This window comes from Arvicanthis niloticus, chromosome 6 (assembly GCF_011762505.2).
Source record: "Arvicanthis niloticus isolate mArvNil1 chromosome 6, mArvNil1.pat.X, whole genome shotgun sequence".
Lineage (NCBI taxonomy): Eukaryota > Metazoa > Chordata > Mammalia > Rodentia > Muridae > Arvicanthis > Arvicanthis niloticus.
This window is the reverse complement of record NC_047663.1, coordinates 90,139,819-90,157,920: the sequence shown is the minus strand read 5'-3', so window position 1 is coordinate 90,157,920 and position 18,102 is coordinate 90,139,819. Positions and strand designations below refer to the sequence as shown.

General features: G+C 53.2%; 1 protein-coding gene across 1 annotated transcript; it reads left to right on the top strand.

Moving 5' to 3' along the window:
- Nucleotides 1-6,027: 6,027 nt before the first annotated feature.
- Nucleotides 6,028-11,010, top strand: Tekt4 (tektin 4). Its single transcript, XM_034507425.2, has 6 exons — nucleotides 6,028-6,715; nucleotides 8,107-8,177; nucleotides 8,505-8,648; nucleotides 9,009-9,231; nucleotides 9,937-10,091; nucleotides 10,735-11,010. Exons 1-6 carry the CDS (start codon nucleotides 6,182-6,184, stop codon nucleotides 10,949-10,951), a joined length of 1,344 nt encoding a protein of 447 aa, XP_034363316.1. The 5' UTR covers nucleotides 6,028-6,181; the 3' UTR covers nucleotides 10,952-11,010.
- The last annotated feature ends 7,092 nt before the right edge of the window (nucleotides 11,011-18,102 follow it).

Below are 18,102 nucleotides of genomic sequence, written 5' to 3'. Positions count from 1 at the left end.
CTCTCTGGGACTGAGACCCCCCCTCTAGCTGAGCATTTTGGGAGAGACTGTGTTGCCTATCTCCCTGGGAGGCTCACACTTTGTCCCTGAAACAAGCACTATAGTCACTCTTAGGAGTGCCTGGGAGTGTGGCCACACATGTCTTGTGGCACTACCTCTTGGAACCTGTTTCTGCATCTAGGCATTTGAGGTGAGAAGGCAAAGGAAGTGGAAATCCTGGTGGCCTCTGTATATTACTGGCTGAAGTTGTCCTTTCCATTGGCCTTTGAGCCTGCAGGGCCAAGCAGGGTCAGGTGGGGTGACTTCCCACCTGCTAGGACTCAGCTCAGAGCCTCCACTGAGCTAGCCTGTCCCAGCCTTGCTCAGGCCGACTCAGAATCTCTGCTAAATCCTCTATTTAATTTTCTTCTCTGGGAATTGTAGGAGGTTTGTCAGATAATGCTGAGCTGATAAAGTGGGGATTTGGCTGTTCTCAAAGGCAGTAGGCCCTGAGCACTGTCTCACAGGCCTGTTGGGTGTGAGGCAGCTACACCCATAGGGCTGTGTTCTCCTGTGGAAGGCCCTGGTGAGGGTGCATGAAGGTCAGACCCCAGTCCCCCAGCCCTGTCATTCGGTCTAAGCTTCTGTACATTTTACAGGCTCCTCCTGGTTGAATGGGCCATTGGGGCCAGCCAGGATGATGCCCGTCCCTAGGAGTTCTCACTGTCCTGTAGGGAACCCAAAGGCCTATTTCTGAGGGAAATCAGGGCAAGTCCTCTCTGGATCCACCTCTTCCTCTTCAAGATAGCAGTATCCTTCCTGGATGGCCAACCTCTGCCCAGCTTCCATGGCTGATGCCAGGAAAGGCTTTCTGTTGGCTTGGTATTTGAAACCTCAAACTCTCCTGGGTATCAACTATGTGTCTCTCCTGTCCCTGGCTGGTTCCACTATGACATTCTGATAAGTAGCTGCCTGTGTCTCTGCAGCAATGACAGGCTCACTCCCCACAGCTCAGCTGATATCCCAGCTCCCTGCCCATCTCTCTCTCTCTCTCTCTCTCTCTCTCTCTCTCTCTCTCTCTCTCTCTCTCTCTCTCTCTCTCCCTCTCTCTGTGTGTGTGTGCATCTCTGATCCCAGATACACTAAGTCCTTGAAGAGGAGTCCCCACTTTGGTGCTGTTTGGTTTGCTTCCCGTTAGGAGCAGGTCCCTGCTATTTTTCTGGTGACGGTGTTGCTGGGACAAGGCTTGCTACAAATGTTGTTCCTTGTCTTTTTTGAACCTCCTTCCTTGATTTGGAGTCATTTCCTATGGCTGTATTTCAAAGCCTAGCATCACTAAGTGGCTGGGCGGTCCCTGTGCACTCTGTCTACAAGCTGGATGGCCTGCTGAGATGGACAATCATTTCCCCAGCAGGTCCACACTGGGTTGCTGCATTTTGATGTTTTCTCCTATTTGGTGAGTGTGGAGGTAGTTAATATTTTTAAGGCGTGGAAAGATGTAACTCAGAGCCCCACCCTGAAGTAGTGTTTCCTTTCTTTATTTGTATTTATTATGGTTTTGTTCTGCTTTGGTAGTACTAGGAACAAAACACAGCTGTTGTCCATGCTGGACAATGCTCTGCTGACTACATTATAGCCCTCTTTTGCTTTTCATGTTGAGACAATCTTTTACTAAGTTGCCCAGGCTGGACTTGAACTTGTGATCTTCCTGTTCTATTCTTTCCATCCAGTAGCTGGGATTCTAGGCAAGCACCATCAGACTTGGCAAGAGTTTCTTTTCTATATTTTCAAAGCCATGTATGGTCTTGGGGATGTGTGTATATATGGTGTATGCATGTGAGTGTGCACACTTGCATGTGTATGCACACGTGTGTGTGGAGGACAGTGATTGGCCTCTTGATATTCTCAATCACTTTTGCATTTTGTTTTCTGAGACAGCCTCTTACTGAACCTGGAGCTTGGTGATTGGCTAAGCTAGCTGTCCAGCAAACCCCAGGAGTCTCCCAGCACCCATCTTCCTAGTTCTGGAATTAGAGATATGTGTAGCCCCACCCGGCTCTTTTCAAAGGTGCTGAAAACTCAGACTTGGGTCCTTGTGTTCGTGTGGCAAGCACTTGACCGACTGAGCCAGTCTTAGGGACATTTAAAGAAATGCTTGTTTTCATACAGCCTGGGTGTTATGGCTGGGAAGGAAGCCTCTCACACAAAAGTGCATTCATGAGGTGGGGACACTGTGGGTGCCAGGCTGAGTAGCTCTGGGTCCTTGAGGTGGACACAGCTGTCTGGACAACTACACACAGCTAACCATCTTCAGGCAGGTAGCCTGAATCACACGTGCCTCATCTCAGAGTTCCCTGTCTGAATCTTGCCTCTCTCTTGCCCAGGGAGGCAGAGTCCCTTGTGTTCACTGCATACGGAAAGGCAAGAATCAAGTGGGAGTGAGTCATTGATCCATCAGCCTCCTGATCCTGCCTTGCCAAGTGGAGAGGCTCATGCCCAGTGCCTATCTCTGAGGCCAGACCACTGGACTCAGCCCTCTGCCAGCATGTGTCCATGCCACATCTTCTTGCTCTGCCTTGTCCTCTAGGGCCTGATGACTGACGAGAAGCAGGGCTTTCACAATAGCCCGGGGAGTTATCAGAGGAGGGGTACACCCCCAATATTCTGCACAGCTCTTTCCTACCTCCTTCCAAACTGCTCTTTGAAGCTTGGACTCCAGGATTCTTCTTCCCGGAAGTCCTTGGCTGGTTCCTCCTTTCTGCTTGATGCCCACTGCAGCGCTGGCTCGGGGATGCCAAAGAGCTTTGGATCCTTCTGTAATTAAAATGTCCCACTGGCCTGGGGAGAGATGTGGCTGTGCCTTCCCCATCCACCCCCTGCTCCTGCTAATGGGTCTGCGCCAGCCAGGATGGCTCCTTGGGTTGTCATTTCACACAGTGACAAGTAGGGATTCTGGCTAGGGTAGGAGGTGGCCAGATGGCAGTCTCTCCTTTGTTGGTCCTATCCTGTCAGCATGACCTTGGGCCCTTCTCCGTCTGGGGCTTGCAGTCTGTGCCTGTCCTGGGTAGAGTCTATGAGGCTATATGGCTTCTCTCCCATTTAGAACCTTGCATGTTGGGGATAGAGCTAGGGAATGTCCTCTGGCCTTGGGGAGCTGCTGGCTAGACTCAAAAGAAAGGGACCCTTTTGCCCATATCCATCCCATTAAGGATGTCTAGAGTTTGTAAAGAAATTTGTGCAGGGGACAGCTGTGCTCTTGGTCAGTCCTGCTGCCTTTCTGTTTCCTAGGCATCCTGCAGGGCTGTCCAGTGTGGAGGGACACAGGCAATGTGTCATGGAGCTGACCCTCCAGCCCTACCATAGCTGTGCTATGGGAGCTTTCAGATGCCCCCAGACTCAATTCCCCCACTGTACCTGCAATGTGGGAAGCAGGCCAACATGAGAGAGGACCCCCCACTTCTGCTCCATTACAGTCTTGCAGTGCACCACCACTGCGTCCGCACGCCCCATTCAGTCTGTCTGTGCTCACTGTGGCTTTGCCTACCTGTTCCCCACGTAGCCCCAGCTTTGAGTAGACTTGTGATGGCCTCATCAGCCCCATGGAAATCTTGTGCAATAACTGGTGTTGCTCCCCCAGAGGGTTGGGGTTGGGGAGAGGCTGGCACACTGTCACCTTCAGAAGACAAATGCCTCTTTCTCTGGACCAAAGGTCAGACTAGAGGCTGTGGATGTTGGGGACAAAGGCTCAACCCATCCCTGAGGGTGTCTGGTGAGTCTTGACCCTTCAAGCTGGGGACTAAGGCCGAAGCTCTACCTTGGAGTCTATCCCAACACAGGGGAGCCTACATTGAGACATAGAAGCAACACCTACCTGCCGTGCCCAGTACTTGAATACTGCAGGTGAAGATCGAGTAGAGTCACTGGGCCCAGGCTAGGTTTCTTCCTTTGCAGTCCCTGGCTCTGTATGTCAGGGATGAATCTAAGGAGAAACCATGGTTGTGCTCTGGGTGGCTCTGCACATGCTACCATGTGGGGAAACTGAGGTACAGAGGAGATAGAGGTCCACACTGACCCCCAAAGGTGGCTTCTAGCTCTTGCGGAACAATGGGAACTCTTGCTTGGTCTGGTTATGAATTCTCAGGCTTCTGCCCACAAAATATACATGTTTCACACACACACATCTACTGGTGGACATGCCAGGGTCCACTGTCAGATTGACAGGGAGCATGGAGTCAGGGGCTAACTGCTCGGGGATCAGCTCCAGGGAGGGTGTCAGGAATGCATAGCCTGGGCAGAAGCAAGGGGATGAAACCAAGCTTGTGTGCCAAACAGAGAGCCTGAGGTTCTTGAGGCCAGAAATGGGATAGGACAACGGTGAGGGAAGAGGCTGAGGGGCTGCGGCTGTAGACGCTGTGCTGGCTAAGGGTGTGGATTTCTTTCAGAGAGGACCCTGTTTGTGGGGAGCCTCCAGGGAAGCCCAGGTGGGAGGGGAGTTAGGTAGGTCACTCGGACCAGAACAGTTGGGAAATAGGTGTCTGGCACATTTTGCAGTCAATATCGCCCTCTGTTGGTCACATTGACAATCAGTTTAGACTGGGGTTTCTTATGGGTTGGATGGCAGGGTTTCCTGTCCACTTAGCGTCCGGGGAACAACTGCCTAGAGAGAACGTGTCTCCTCTTTCTTGAGCAGAGCAGGACACTTGACTCCAGATACATCCAGTGGGTGAATCCCCTCAGGACACTGGATCAAATCCCCTGGAGGCTCTGTGTCTACATCCATCTATGGGATACAGGAAGAAGAAGACGGGGTGGCCCTGACACCGTGGCCCTGGGAACAGATGAGGTCAGGATCCCTGTGGATATTCCTGTAGGTTCAGCTCCCAAAGTGAGTCCTGGTGGCTGAGGTAGGGTGGATGTTTGTTCCTCTGGGCCTGTATGAGGGGTTCAGACCACATGTGCAATGGGACCAAGTTGTGGGATCATGGGGTGGCTTGGTATGGTGCTGGTAGCATTGAGAACGAGAGGCACTTCTCAGGCTGAGGAATCTGCTCATGGCCGTCTGCTTCCCGCAGCTCACCAAGGGGTCTTTAAGTAGGCAGAGCCTCTTCCATCCTGCTCCAGCAGAGCAAAGCCAAAGTTCAGGACCAGGCCATGGAGGAAAATCTCAGGAAAGGAGCGGAGGAGCCAGGGAGGACAGGGTGTCAGGGACTTAAGGACCCTTCGCTACCCCAGCCCTGGGGTCCAAGGGTCCTCTAGTGAGTGAGTCCTGAGCCTCTGAGGCTTGGGCCACAGTGTGGTGAAGAGCTGAGAGTTGAGGATTGCCTGGCCCCTGTGTGTGTGCTTGTGTGTGCGTGCACATGCACGTTTGCATGCGTGTGTCTGTGCATGTGCATGTGTGTGCATGTGTGTGTGTGTGTGCATGTGCGTGTGTGTGTGTGTGCACGTGCGTGGACATTCATGTGTGTGTGTACACGCGTGCCCGTGTGTGTGCATATGGGTGTATGGGTATTTGTGTGCATATGGAGGCCAGAGGAAACCTTAGGGGACATTTCTCAAGCACTATCCATCTCAGGATCTTGTCTGTTTTTGTTGTTGTTGGGTGTTTTGTTTGAGATGGGGGTCCCACTGTCTAGCTCAGACCAGGCTGGAACTCACTATGTAGACCAGGCTATCCTTGAAATCAGAGAACTCTACTTGTCTCTGCCTCCTGAGTGCTGGGATTAGAAGTATTTGACACTATGCCTGGCCAATCTTATTTTCTGAGACAAGGTCTTTCACTCATCAAACACGGTTGGCCTGGTTGGCCTGTGAACTCCACAAATGAACTGTTTTTGCCTTCCCAGTGCAGGGATTACAAGCATGTGCCAACACACACACACACACACACACACACACACACACACACACACACACACGTTTTGGGAATCAAACTCAGGTTCTTGTAAGGCAAACACTTTTACCCATTTAAGCTTATCTTCCCAACCACTGCTTGGCCCTTTAAGAGGGCAGTTCTGCTCCTCCCCCTTGAGCGACCCTGTTGCTCAGCAACAGGAGGCAGTTAGTGTATACAATGTTCCTTAGGCAACCAGGAACCTTGCTTGGGACAGAGTGACCAGTACTGCTCCACTGATCGTGCCTGGACGATTGCCCAGTGACCCTCTTCATTCCGCCTCCCTTCCTGCTCAGCTAGGCAGTGGGCATCATGGCACAAACCGAGGTGCTCCTGACCAAGGAGCCAGCCCCGCAGTCAATAGATGTCTGTGAGCTGCCCCGCAAAGAATATGATGTGGCTTGCAATACAGGTGCCTACACGTCCTCGGGTCTGGCCACTGCTGGCTTCCGCACAGCCAAATACCTGATGGACGAGTGGTTTCAGAACTCTTACGCCCGCTACCACCAGGCCTTTGCAGACCGGGACTACTCTGAGCGGCAGCGACATGAGAGCAGGCAGCTGGCAGCCGAGACTGGGGCACTGGCCCAGCGCACGCAACTTGACTCCACACGAAAGGTGGGAGAGCGCCTGGAGGACATGCATTGCTGGAAGTCAGAACTGCAGAGAGAGATAGACGAGCTGTCTTCTGAGACGGACCTGATGATAGCCCAGAAGCTGCGGCTACAGCGCGCCTTGGATGCCACCTCCGTGCCCTTCTCCATTGCTACTGACAATCTACAGTGCCGAGAACGCCGGCAGCACCCAGATCTTGTCCGGGACTACGTGGAGGTGGAGCTACTGAAGGTGCAGCTGGTGGCGCAGAGTGGGAGGCCGGCTCTTGCAGGCATATAGATAACACAGGGCCTCAGGGATCACACAGTGCTGTGCCCCTTTGCCCATACAGGACCCCTGATCCTTCAGACACGTAGGGTTTTTATCACGTCTAAGTAACCTTCTCTCTTTTGGGGTTCCTTCCAGCCCACAAAATTTCAAAGATTAACATGTTTGTTTGTTTTCCAAGACAGAGTTTCTTTGTGTAACTCTGGCTGTCCTGGAACTTACGCTGTAGACCAAAGCAGGCCTCAAACTAGGAGATCCATCTGCCTCTGCCTCTCAAGTGCTGGGATTAAAGGTGTGAGCCACAGTCTTCTGACTGAGGTTGTTTCATTTTGTTTTTGGCTAAGCCAAAGGTTCCCCCTATTCCACCACGCATGCCCCTTGCTGCTCCATTGGCATTCGGGGTAGAAAACCAGGCCAGCCAGTACTGCAGGTATGGAGGCCAAGACATCTGCTCTTTCTCCCCAGAGCCCCAGCTTCAGTTTTCTTCCTAGTATTCACTTATAATCCCAGCACTGGGGAAACTGAGGAAGGAGGACCATGAGTTCCAGGCCAGCCTGGACTGCATGTGAGACTCTTAAACACCAAAACCCAAACCAAACCCAAACCAAACCCTACTACCTCCTCCTCCCTTCATTAGATACCTTTCCCTCGAACCCCAGCATAGTCTGCTTTGGGGGTACCTTGTGTGATTATGGGGTTATTCGGCCTGGGTGCCACACAACTGGGAATCCTTCAGAGCTGGAGCCTCCTGTGGTGGGTTTAGGTTTATGAACAATGATGAATGATGGGGCTGGGGCCTCAGGGAACTCCTGCCCCACCCCCAGGGCCTTGCCCACTGCTGCCAGTGGGTGCAGAGATGGGAGAGGGACCAAGGACACCAGACACTGGAGATCATGGCCCATGTGGGCTTGCACATGGAAGAATTTCTGGCACCCAGAAAATGTTGGGGTCAGAGGAAACTTAGAGTTTCCTACCTATTCTTGGTGGGAAGTGGGCAGTAGACAGAGGGCATCTTATGGGCTTGAGTTCCTCAGAGGCGGTCTAGGGCCTGATATAAGGCTCCCCAGTATACCGTGGGAGTGTTGGGGATGACCCCAGAGTGTGGACAGCTGTCTTAGGTAACCCAACAGCCTTAGACACCCTTAGAGGAAACATCCACTTACAACATGCTAAAACTATCCAGAATGAACCTCGCACCCGAGGGCTGAGCTTACACTCCTTTTCTGGGGTTGGGGGTGAGGGATTAAGGCAAAAGTCAATGGTGGTGAGGCCCAGGCCTTGGCTCTTGCTGAGTCCCTAAGTTCCTCTCCAGGAGAGGGGCAGGGTTGTTCAGAGAGGACCGGTCTCATCTCCAGGAAACTGAACTTATCAGGAACATCCAGGAACTCCTGAAGAGGACGATGGGACAAGCCGTGGGACAGATACGGTGCGTCACAGCAGCCCTTGAGGGACCTGAGAGGTGGACATCCCTGAACTCTGCCCCCAAGGCTGGTCTGAGGCGGGAGGCAGGACAGATAGGGACCTGATGCTGTCTGTGGCTCAGATGTCAGAAGGCTTCTGAATCTCAGCCAGATGAACGCAGGGACGGCTCGGCTGGGCATAAACAACTATCTGCACTTTTGCTCTGAAACCTGGGCACTGCTGGCCATGGAAAGCTGTTGGAGCACAAACTGGAGAGCCCTGAAGCTGGAACGGGGCCTGCTTCCTAGTGCTCCCTGCCACATAGTGAACCTCAAACCTCTTCTTCCCCCAGGCTGAACCGGGAACATAAGGAGTCATGTGAGATGAACTGGTCAGACAAAGTAGAAGTCTACAACATTGATGATATGTGCTCCCGATACACCAATGAGAGCACCCAGGTGCAGTTCTATCCGCATTCCAGCAAGTTCGAGGAGAGGTAGGTTTCTAGGCACTGTACTGTTTGCCCCTGCTGCTCTCTTGGCTCAACTTCCAAAATCTGAGGAAGGACTCTTGCCCCTCGAGGACCTAGCCCAGCTCTCCTGGGGAAGCTCTGTCTGCCACTGGGGTGGACTAACTGGAAGCCCCTTACTTAAGTGCCTGGCACCCACAATTCACACAGGCCTGGTGCCTTGTGTGGAGCTTGGAAAGCGTTTCTGGTCGCAGCCAGCAGAGGGCAAGCAACCTCCACTAGAGGCCTGGGAGAACCTCCGGATATCTGTGTGAGGGGGAAATACGGGGTACACTGGGGATCGCCGACAGTGCTACACCCTGACCAAGCCTCAACTTCCACCCTCAGTGCCTCCACACCCGAGACGTGGGCCAAGTTCACTCAGGACATCCTGCTTCGAGCCGAGCGCGAGCGGCTAGCCTCGGTTAACCTGCGGAAGTTAATTGACTGCATCCTGCGGGATACCGCTGAGGACTTGCGGTTGCAGTGCGATGCAGTGAACACGGCTTTCTCAAGCCGCTGTGAAGAGCTGGACGACGCGCGCCAAAAGTTGCAGTACCACCTGCAAAAGGTGGGACCACAGTGCTCACCCGCTTTTGGACACGCCCACCTGTTTGAGTACGCCCAGGACATGCCTACCATGCTTAGGGCACACCTACTCACATCTGTGCTCATCTCCTTCCCTTCCTGCCCTCGCCCTCGGAACGCGGAACACGGAACGCGCACTGGGGCCCCGTTCAAGCCACACCCATCCCTTGCCTAGAACTTGGGTTCCTTTAACCACAGGGACCAGGGTTGCTATCCACCCGATGCTCAAGTCATGACCTTGCTTCAAGGGTCCTTTTATGACCAGCTCACCTGGAAGCAGACATCCATACACGTCTGTAGAATCCCTGATTTGATGTAAAAGCAGTTTTGGGGAGTGGTCTGCTGGCACAGCCACTGCAGAAGGCTGACCAGCAGGAGCTGCGTGCTGTGGGGGTATGGGGCATAGAGTGGCTATGGGGTCCTGCTTCTAAGCTCCCATTGTGACCATCTAGCCTTTAAGACCTGCCTTTTGTGACCAGCATTAGAGAACAAACAGACTGCCCTGACTCATGAGACCCCCTGAGAGCCTTCTACAGGGCTGCCCCTGGACACAGGCCAAGGACTCAGTCAAGGCTGGGAGATGAGGGAGCAACTGGTTTTGCCCTTCTCACATGCTGGGTTAGGACAGGCAGGTGTCCTGTTTGCTCCAGGCTTGCGTCCGCCTCAGGCTCACACACTGCCCTTACAGATCCTGAGGGAGATCACGGACCAGGAACACCAGATTGCAGCCTTGAAGCAGGCCATCAAGGACAAGGAGGCCCCTCTACGTGTGGCCCAGACTCGCCTTTACCAGAGGTCATACCGGCCCAATGTTGAGTTGTGCCGCGACAATGCCCAGTTCAGGTACTGCTTGCTGTTTGAGCAGCCCTGGGTGTCTGGGGTCCTCCTCGAGACCCTTTAGTCTTCCTCAGCACTTGAGGCTACCATGAGCCCCTCCCACAGGATCAGTCCTACATATGAGCAGACAACAGGGCTTGTGGGGAGGACACTGGAAGGGTTTTGAGTGTCAGGAACAATACAGGATCCTGTGACACTCTGGCATGCTATGCCTTCCTGGAAGGAGCTTAGAGTCTGGAAACCTAGATTTCTGAGACCACAGGACAGGGAGGCCAGGCAGGGCCACCACCCACTTCTTAACTCTGATGTAATCCTGTGTTCTGTGTACCTCCTATAGGCATAATGAGTTATGCCTTTTACTTTTCTGATCTATCCAGTTTCAGTATGCCCGTCTAAGCATAAGTGTCTGTCTTCCTCCTCCTTCCTCGACTGTAATTTTATTCTAGAAATCAAAGTTTCAAGGGTTAGCTACAGTTCAGGATGTCATTGCTTATTTTCGCCACAAGGTGGCAGCTTGGTGTCAGGTGTCTTTTTAATTCATGCAAGTTCCCAGGAATTTTTGCAACACTAGCCACTTTGGGGTTGTCCTCTGTAGTGTCACCGCCCTTTCCTTTGTCTTCCCCCTAGCTTACCATTCCTTCCCCTGCAGGTTGCTGAGCGAGGTGGAGGAGCTGAACATGTCCCTTAAAGCGCTAAAGGAGAAGCTTCAGGATGCGGAGCAGGCGCTGCGGAATTTGGAGGACTCACGCATGAGTCTGGAGAAGGACATCGCAGTCAAGACCAACAGCCTCTTCATCGACCGCCAGAAGTGTATGACCCATCGCAACCGCTACCCCAGTGTCCTCCAGCTGGCTGGCTACCAGTGACTGGGGCTGGCACCTGGCCTCACTGCCTCATTCAAATAAAGAGCGCTTCTTTAGTTTTCTACCTAGAGTGGCGTGGTGTAGGGTGAAGAGGCAGGTGGCTGTTTGTTGTCCACCAGCCTATCATCCTCCACACTTCAGGGGAAATTGTCTGTCCAGGTTGGGCCAGGTACTTCCCCCACAGCCCCTCTTAGAGCCCCACCAAGCCTGGTTTCTCCTATCTCACCAGCAGTTTGAGGGACTTGTGTATGTTAGGGATAGTGCATTGCTCTCTCTCTCCCTCTTATCTTCCAGGCCTGAGGCTTGGCTCATATTCTTTTGATTAGGCCATTTGCTCCCCACAATGATCCTCCTGCAGTCAGCCCCACTCAGAGAAATTATCCCCACCCCAGTCACACCCAATTCCCCCCCCAACTCAGCACCTCTCACAGGCCAATGCTCCCAGGATGGAGCCAGGAGGGGCGTTTAAATCCTGTGACTGGGGCCAGGGGTAGAGGGTTCTTGTTTCTTGTCCTGGACTGTTGGGGGAAGAGAGGAGAGTTACATGCCACCACCACAAGCTACCCACACATAGACAGACACCTGACCCCCATTCTGGCCCCTGCTCCCCACATCTGTTGATACCTGCTCCAGGAGAAATTGCCACACATCCCCCATGCTCCCTGCGGATCAACATCTGGAGAGAGGAGGTTTTGCAGACATCAGAGTGTTCCTGGAAATCCAAGCCTGGAGAGGGACATGGGACAGCTGTATGGGGGCAGCTGAGGACAGGCAGGGCTTCCTGGAGGTAGTAGCTTGGATTTCACAGTAGAGATCACGGCACTAGTCCTGGACCAGGGGTGAATGTAGCCATATTGGGCTGATGGGGCCAGGTGGTTTCTCATCTACTCTGGAGTTTACCTGGACCAGGCTCCTCAATTTCCTGAACACGTTGTCCTTGGTTCCCTCTGGGAAGATGCGTGTGCAATGGGGTCTTATCAGGGAGGGCTTCCTGGGGAGGTGCACATTCCCTGAGAGGGGCCCAGGTCAGACAGAAAGCTCAGCCTATGACCCTGCCACCAGCACCCACCTGACAGACAACCTTAGTCCTGGGCCTTGCTACCATAGCCTTTATCCTTTCTCTTCAGCCCCTGCAGTCAGGGGTTGGTGAGACATCAGGTCCTCCCTGCATTGCACTATTCAGAGGACATGTCACCACGGAAACCATGCCACTTGTCACAGTTGGTCACCACAGCGACAGCCAGAAAGCTGCTCATGCTCTCTGGGGTGCCATTAAAAATGTGCCCTGGGTATTGCCACCATAGGGCCCGGCAATACCCAGGACACCTGTGGAACCTGCACCCCGATACCTTATAAATGAGAGGCTAGGAGCAGAGGCTGAAGGGTACTCAAGCTGCCCAGGGGCTCCAGAGCTGGGGTGTGGTGGGTGGGGGCCTCAGAACCCTGACTCCTTGCCTTGGAGTGGTATAGTGGGTTCTGTCCCAGGTCTGGGTAGAAGTGCTTCCCAGCCAGCCTGGGGAACAGTAGCCAGGAGCTTCCCTGCAGCTGTGGGTGGTGGTGAGGCCTCCTTGCTGTGCCCACTTGTGCACTCTCTTTCCCTTTCCCCATCCTCAGCAGCCACTTGCCCCCAGGCCTCTCCCAGGGAAGTGGAAACCATCTAGGAAGAGGACCAATCTAGGAGCTTCCTGGGCGAGCTTCCCTCTCAGTCTCCATTGAGGCCTTTCTGTTTCCTCCAGCCCATCAGCAGAGCAGGCCTCCTCTGACTTCCCAAGGATGGAGGTCAAATGGTAGAATGGTGCACAGGCTAGGGTCAGGGCAGCTGGGGGCTCTTTTAAGTATGCAGTGTGTTTAAGTGTTGCCCCACCATGGTGAGCCCTGCCATTTTATAACTGGAGAAAGCAACACGAGGAGGGCCCATGGCCCCTCATTTTCACACCCCAAATAGCTAGGAGATAGTCCCCCAACCCATGGCCTCAGACACCTGGGCCCTGGCAGGTGAGCCTTGCCCCCCCAGGGCCTAATTTCTTCAGGTGAAGCTGGTAACCATAAGGTCATGAGGAAGCTTCTGCCTCCTTAAGACCATCCAGACACAAGCAGTCATTTCGTTACTGGAGAACCCTGTAGCTTGCTCCAGGAGAATCCCCCTGACTCCATGTCCCAGGCAGAGATGACAGAGCAAGGATTTAAGCTACTGCAGCAAGCAGGAGGGTCAGTGGCTGCCCTGGGATGTCCTCTGGACCTTCTGCCACATGACCTTTCATGCGGATACTCTGGACACTCCAGAGGTGCAGGCACTGACAGACCAAAGAGAGAGGGATCTGGCCAAGTCCAGCTTAGTGAGCCAGTGAATTTATTGGGTTACTTATGGGTGCCTGTGGATACCCTAAGGCAGCTATACCATCTGCAGTTTCCTTGGGCAGCGTATGGGCAGCAGCACCACTAAAGAGTCGCACCAGCAGCATGGATGACTCACAAAATCTAAAGACCCCCCAATAGCACTCCAGGCAACCTCTATCTCCTCCCGAGGATGTAAAGGCTCCATGATGATCTCTGAGACTTCCCCCTCTGGAGAGTGAGTCCATAGGCTGGATCTCAAGAGTCTCAGGCTGAGTGATCACAGCTACTCTGATTCAAGATGGCAGTGGTCATGTCCAACCTAGGAGACTGACATGTAATACCCTCTGCTAACTCTGGGCCAATGGATTAAAGTTGAAAGAGGAAACAGAGAGACAAATGTGGTAATCTTGTTTGAACTTTTCCTGGGGGTACAGAGGACAAACACTGTCTCCCCCCCAACCCCTGCTCTGCTGCGCCACCCCCAAAGGGCACAAACAACAGACCAAAGTACGATTCCACCCAGTTCTATCATGTCCAGGCAGTGAGTCTATAAAATAGCTTTACCAACAGAACATGGATGAGGGGTTAGTTACAGACACCTGGGCATACCATTACCCCAACAGCTGCATCACTGAGCCATCTCATCCCAGCACGAATGCCGCCTCACACCACCCCATCCCTGAGGTGACCCTGACATTTTATATACTCTAACTTCTGAGCCATGGAGACTGCACGAAGTTGGCATGGAGGGGTAGGAAGGAAGGGCTGAGGTCATTGGTGAGGAGTGTGGAACCCTCCCCCCTTTCCTTTGATGAGAGAAGGTCAGCAGTCAGCAGCTCTGACCATGAAGGTCATACACAAGTGCTCACGGCTTCTCTGTTGACAATGCTAAGAACTGTTATGGCTGGGGAGAGGATTCCATAGCAGGCAGGCACTGATCCATTGGAGAAGAAGTAGAAAAGGGGGGCCATGGTCAGCTTCCCTGGCCCCATGCTATCACCAAGGTACCCCAGTGTCTCAGAGTCAACCCTTTGCTGAGCCTGGATACCGGCTGCTCCGGCTTACCTAGATTGCCCTTCAAACTTCCCTCCACCCACCTAGGTCTCCTTGCCTTTTGAGCCGCCTGTCTGGATCACATGGTCACTTTCTTGGAGACCAAGAATTGATCCTACAACCATAACTATGGATCTATTAACCATTCTTCCTTGAATTGGCTGGCCTTGACTGGCTGCATGTGGCCTCAGACCCCTCCACCTGTCTCCTATCCTACACGAAGTCTGTGCCCTGAACTGGGGGCCTGGATAATAGAGCCCTAAACTTCTGATGCTCACCAAGTTATCTCTGCTAAGTTACCCCAGCACTTCTTGGACTGCTGATCACCTCTTGGGGGGGGGAGGGGAGAGGTATGGAAAAGGGAAAAAGGGAAGAGAGGAGAAGGGGAAGGGGAAGGCGGAGGGGGAGGGTATGACTCATAGAGTGTTAGGTTGCTGAGTCCCCAGTGCCTGGGCACCTCAGCTGCCCCCTCTGGCACCAGCTTCCCAGTGCTGCACTGTAGAGAACATGACTTTGCAGGCTTCTGGGGCTAGGGACAGCAAAGGGTGTACATAGTTTTTTCATGGCACAGCAGGACACCTACCACTGGGGGCCATGACACCCTGTCGTCACGGTGATGCTGGTGGCTGCTCTCAGCCGGAGCTATTTCTGGCCTGAGACTTGCTGTCCTGTCCACTGAGTCACCCTGAATGCTGACCCCTCTGCTCAGCAGCCACAGACACATAAATCTGCCTGGCCAGTCTCCTGGCCAGAGAGACAGCCCTGCCCCCCGCCCCCAACCCCAACCCCAGCAGATAGAGACTGCTCCCTGGCTTTCACTCCTGGAAAGGCCCTTCTCCCACACACCTTACTCACTGGGAGAGTCCCAGGTTACCCCATCAGAGGGCGTATCTTCTTTAGGGATCACTGAGAGTGTCAGACAGAGACTCTAGGGGCTAGCCCTTGCTGGAACCAGTAGTACCCCTCACTAATGTCACTGTCTTTTCTGCTATAGGGGCTGTACTTGGTCCTGCTGAGCTGCCATGAAAGACCATTTATTTCAGAGACCAATGCTCAGACCTAGGATGCCATCTTTCCTAGGAGACCACAGAGAGGCCCCATATGGCACTAGCTACTTACTTCTTTCAAGGAGAATGCTCTACTGTCTTCATGAGCCAGGTTAAGCAGAGATGCTCCGGGGGTGGGGGGGAGGGTTGAAAGAAGGTGATTCAGTCACTATGCGTCTGTCTTCACACCTCCCCCCCACTGAGTCACCATAGCCGATAATGGGTGACAGCAGCTGCCCCCAGAGGGGCCTCTGTGTCCACTGGGTGCAGAGCTGGTGTGAACTGTCATCAGTAGCCAGAAGCCATGGCTGCCCTTAGTCTTCCATCCGTGCTCACCTGCAGCTAGCACTCAAGAGTGCTCAAAGATGCACATTCTGGGTCTCTTCCTCACTTCCAGCTCTCCTTTCCTGGCCAGCAGAGTGGATGGTCTAAAGAGGAGCTGGGAATGTGGCTAGACTCCAGCTGTACCAAGCTACAGCAGGAGACTAGGCTAACCCTGCACACTAGCTATGTGCCTCCCCCAACACACAGCCTGGCTCAGGAACATTCAGCCCTTGGGATAATGTGTGCTCTGTTCAGGGACTGAGCAGGAATAAGGGGGTCCTGTGTGGGTTGACCTTGGATCACCAGGGATTGTTGGAAGACACCCATAAGTCACTCCTAATAGGGGTAGCTCAGGGGTTCAAACCTCCGCCTAGATGATTGGGGTATCATTATGGGGGATATCACACAAGAAAAAGGATATCACACAGAAAGACTGGATGTTACTCTGCAGACCTCCTTCTGCCCACAGCGAGACACTGTGACCAGTGAGTCAGTGGCCCAGCTTGTTGGGTGCAGCATGGATCCCCTATGCCAGCTTTCTCACCAAGCTCTATCTTGTGGGACTCACTATCCAAGACAAGTAGCAAGCTCAATTTCCTGTAGCAGAGGGTATAGCAGGAGGTACTCGACACAGTGCAGAGGAGAACCCCAGAGCCCTTGTCAGGCTGTGAGGAGCCTGATGCAGGTGGCGTATGGCAGGCTGGGTGGTGGCTGGAGCACCTCTTGCTGTATTCTGCCCAGCTCTGTGGAGCCAGCCTCAACCTATTGATCTTGGATAGACCCAGGAAGCCACAGACACCAGGCAGCATGAAAGGTAATGGGGAAAGAGCCATATCCAGAGCTGACCTGAAAGCAGCATTACTCTGAGAGAGTAACAGGAAGTGGTAGGTGATCTGGGGAGGGGGTGTCTTCATGCCACCTTGGGCAAGTTGGTTCAGGCTCCTCTCTGCCTGGCAGTGAGTTGATTCTGCCAGAAATATCTGTTGTGTGGGACCCAGTACAGCGACACCAGAGATTCGGAGCTCCAAACTGCACACCTCACCTACTGCACTGTACAGAGGTGTCCCCAGCTCCTGCAGCAGCCACCTGCACTGTGGCTCACAACGAACCCCATTCCATACCTGGCATTCCAGAGTCAGTATGTGAATGCCAGCTCTCAGTAGTGTATGAGTCAGGTCTATTCTTGTGGGGACAGTGGCAGATGAATGTAAGTAGTACAAAGAGCTGTGGCACTGGGCGTGTGGCTGGTGGCTGAAAGGCCTCTCAGTACTGCTGTGGATGGCTGTGCCCTGGGAATGACACTGCTAGAGCCCACTCGAGTGCTCAGGAGCTGTACTCCTCCCTCAGGATTATAGGGAGTTAACTGTTTCTGAAAAGGGGTGGGCAATAAAGTCCTGCTCTTTCTTCAAGATTGCAGATAGGTACTGGGGGTCAGGACTTATAAAGCTCCACCCTTCCTCTTAAATTTTTTGGGCAGTTAACAATTAGTAGTGGTACTCAGAGGCCCTGCCTCTCCCTAAGGATACAAGACATTTGTCAACTGCTAGAGAGACATTTTCTTGAGTGATGTAGCTGCCCATGAGTTGCCCGTGTGTCAGTGAATAACTCCAGTTAAACCCTTTGGTTTAGCAAGCTAGACTTTAGTAGAATTATTTATTTGGTTTGTGATTGATGCCCTACCTGGGGCACAAAAAGATATTTTTTTTCATCTCTCTAGGAGAAGTTCATATGACAGGAATGTGGGGATGCCCTGTGCCACCTAGGAGAGGAGCTCGGCTCTGCCTATGATGGGCTGTGCCAGGACCCGTTGTGCAGCCCACATTCCTGTTCAAGGCATGGACTGGGCTGGGCAAGTGAGGGGGGGTCAAAGGACTCTTGGGGGGGGGACCCAGAGGCTGACTGTGGAAAGTTGAGGAGACAGGAGGTGGCAAGGGTAGTGGGGGGATTTGGCATGAGGCAGTGGCAACCTCATGTTAATCTTGGGGTGAACCCAGAGCTGAGAAATGAGAGGTTGGAGGGGGCTCATGAAGTCTCCCATCTGGAAAGGGGTGGGTATGGAGGAAGATTTGGACATAGGGCCCAGAACTTGAGGTTAGACTCCAAGGAGTCACTTTGCCCTTAGACATGTGAAAGTCACCTTGTCTGTACCCCTCTTCCTTTGTGTAAAACCTATGTGGCTGTGGCAAGATGTGTCTCAAGCTCCATCTGCCCTCAGGTTGGAGTGACTGAGGCTGTCCATCTCCTATACCTGTCCTTAGCCAACCCCAGCCGGCCCCTGTGACCTGTGTCTTCTCTCACACTCTGGCCTCCTCCTAGGGCATCTCTAGGAGTTTCATTTGGCACTCCAAGGCTAGCCAAGTTGGCTGGGATCCAGGAAGCCTACACCGCTGCAGT

What these genes read in the sequence shown, in the direction of transcription:
- Tekt4 (XM_034507425.2), top strand. Translation starts at nt 6,182, where the DNA reads ATGGCACAAACCGAGGTGCTCCTGACCAAGGAGCCAGCCCCGCAGTCA. An exon ending in TGGAGGTGGAGCTACTGAAG is followed by an intron (nt 6,716 to 8,106) that starts GTGCAGCTGGTG and finishes TCTCATCTCCAG; the next exon opens with GAAACTGAACTTATCAGGAA. An exon ending in CAAGCCGTGGGACAGATACG is followed by an intron (nt 8,178 to 8,504) that starts GTGCGTCACAGC and finishes TTCTTCCCCCAG; the next exon opens with GCTGAACCGGGAACATAAGG.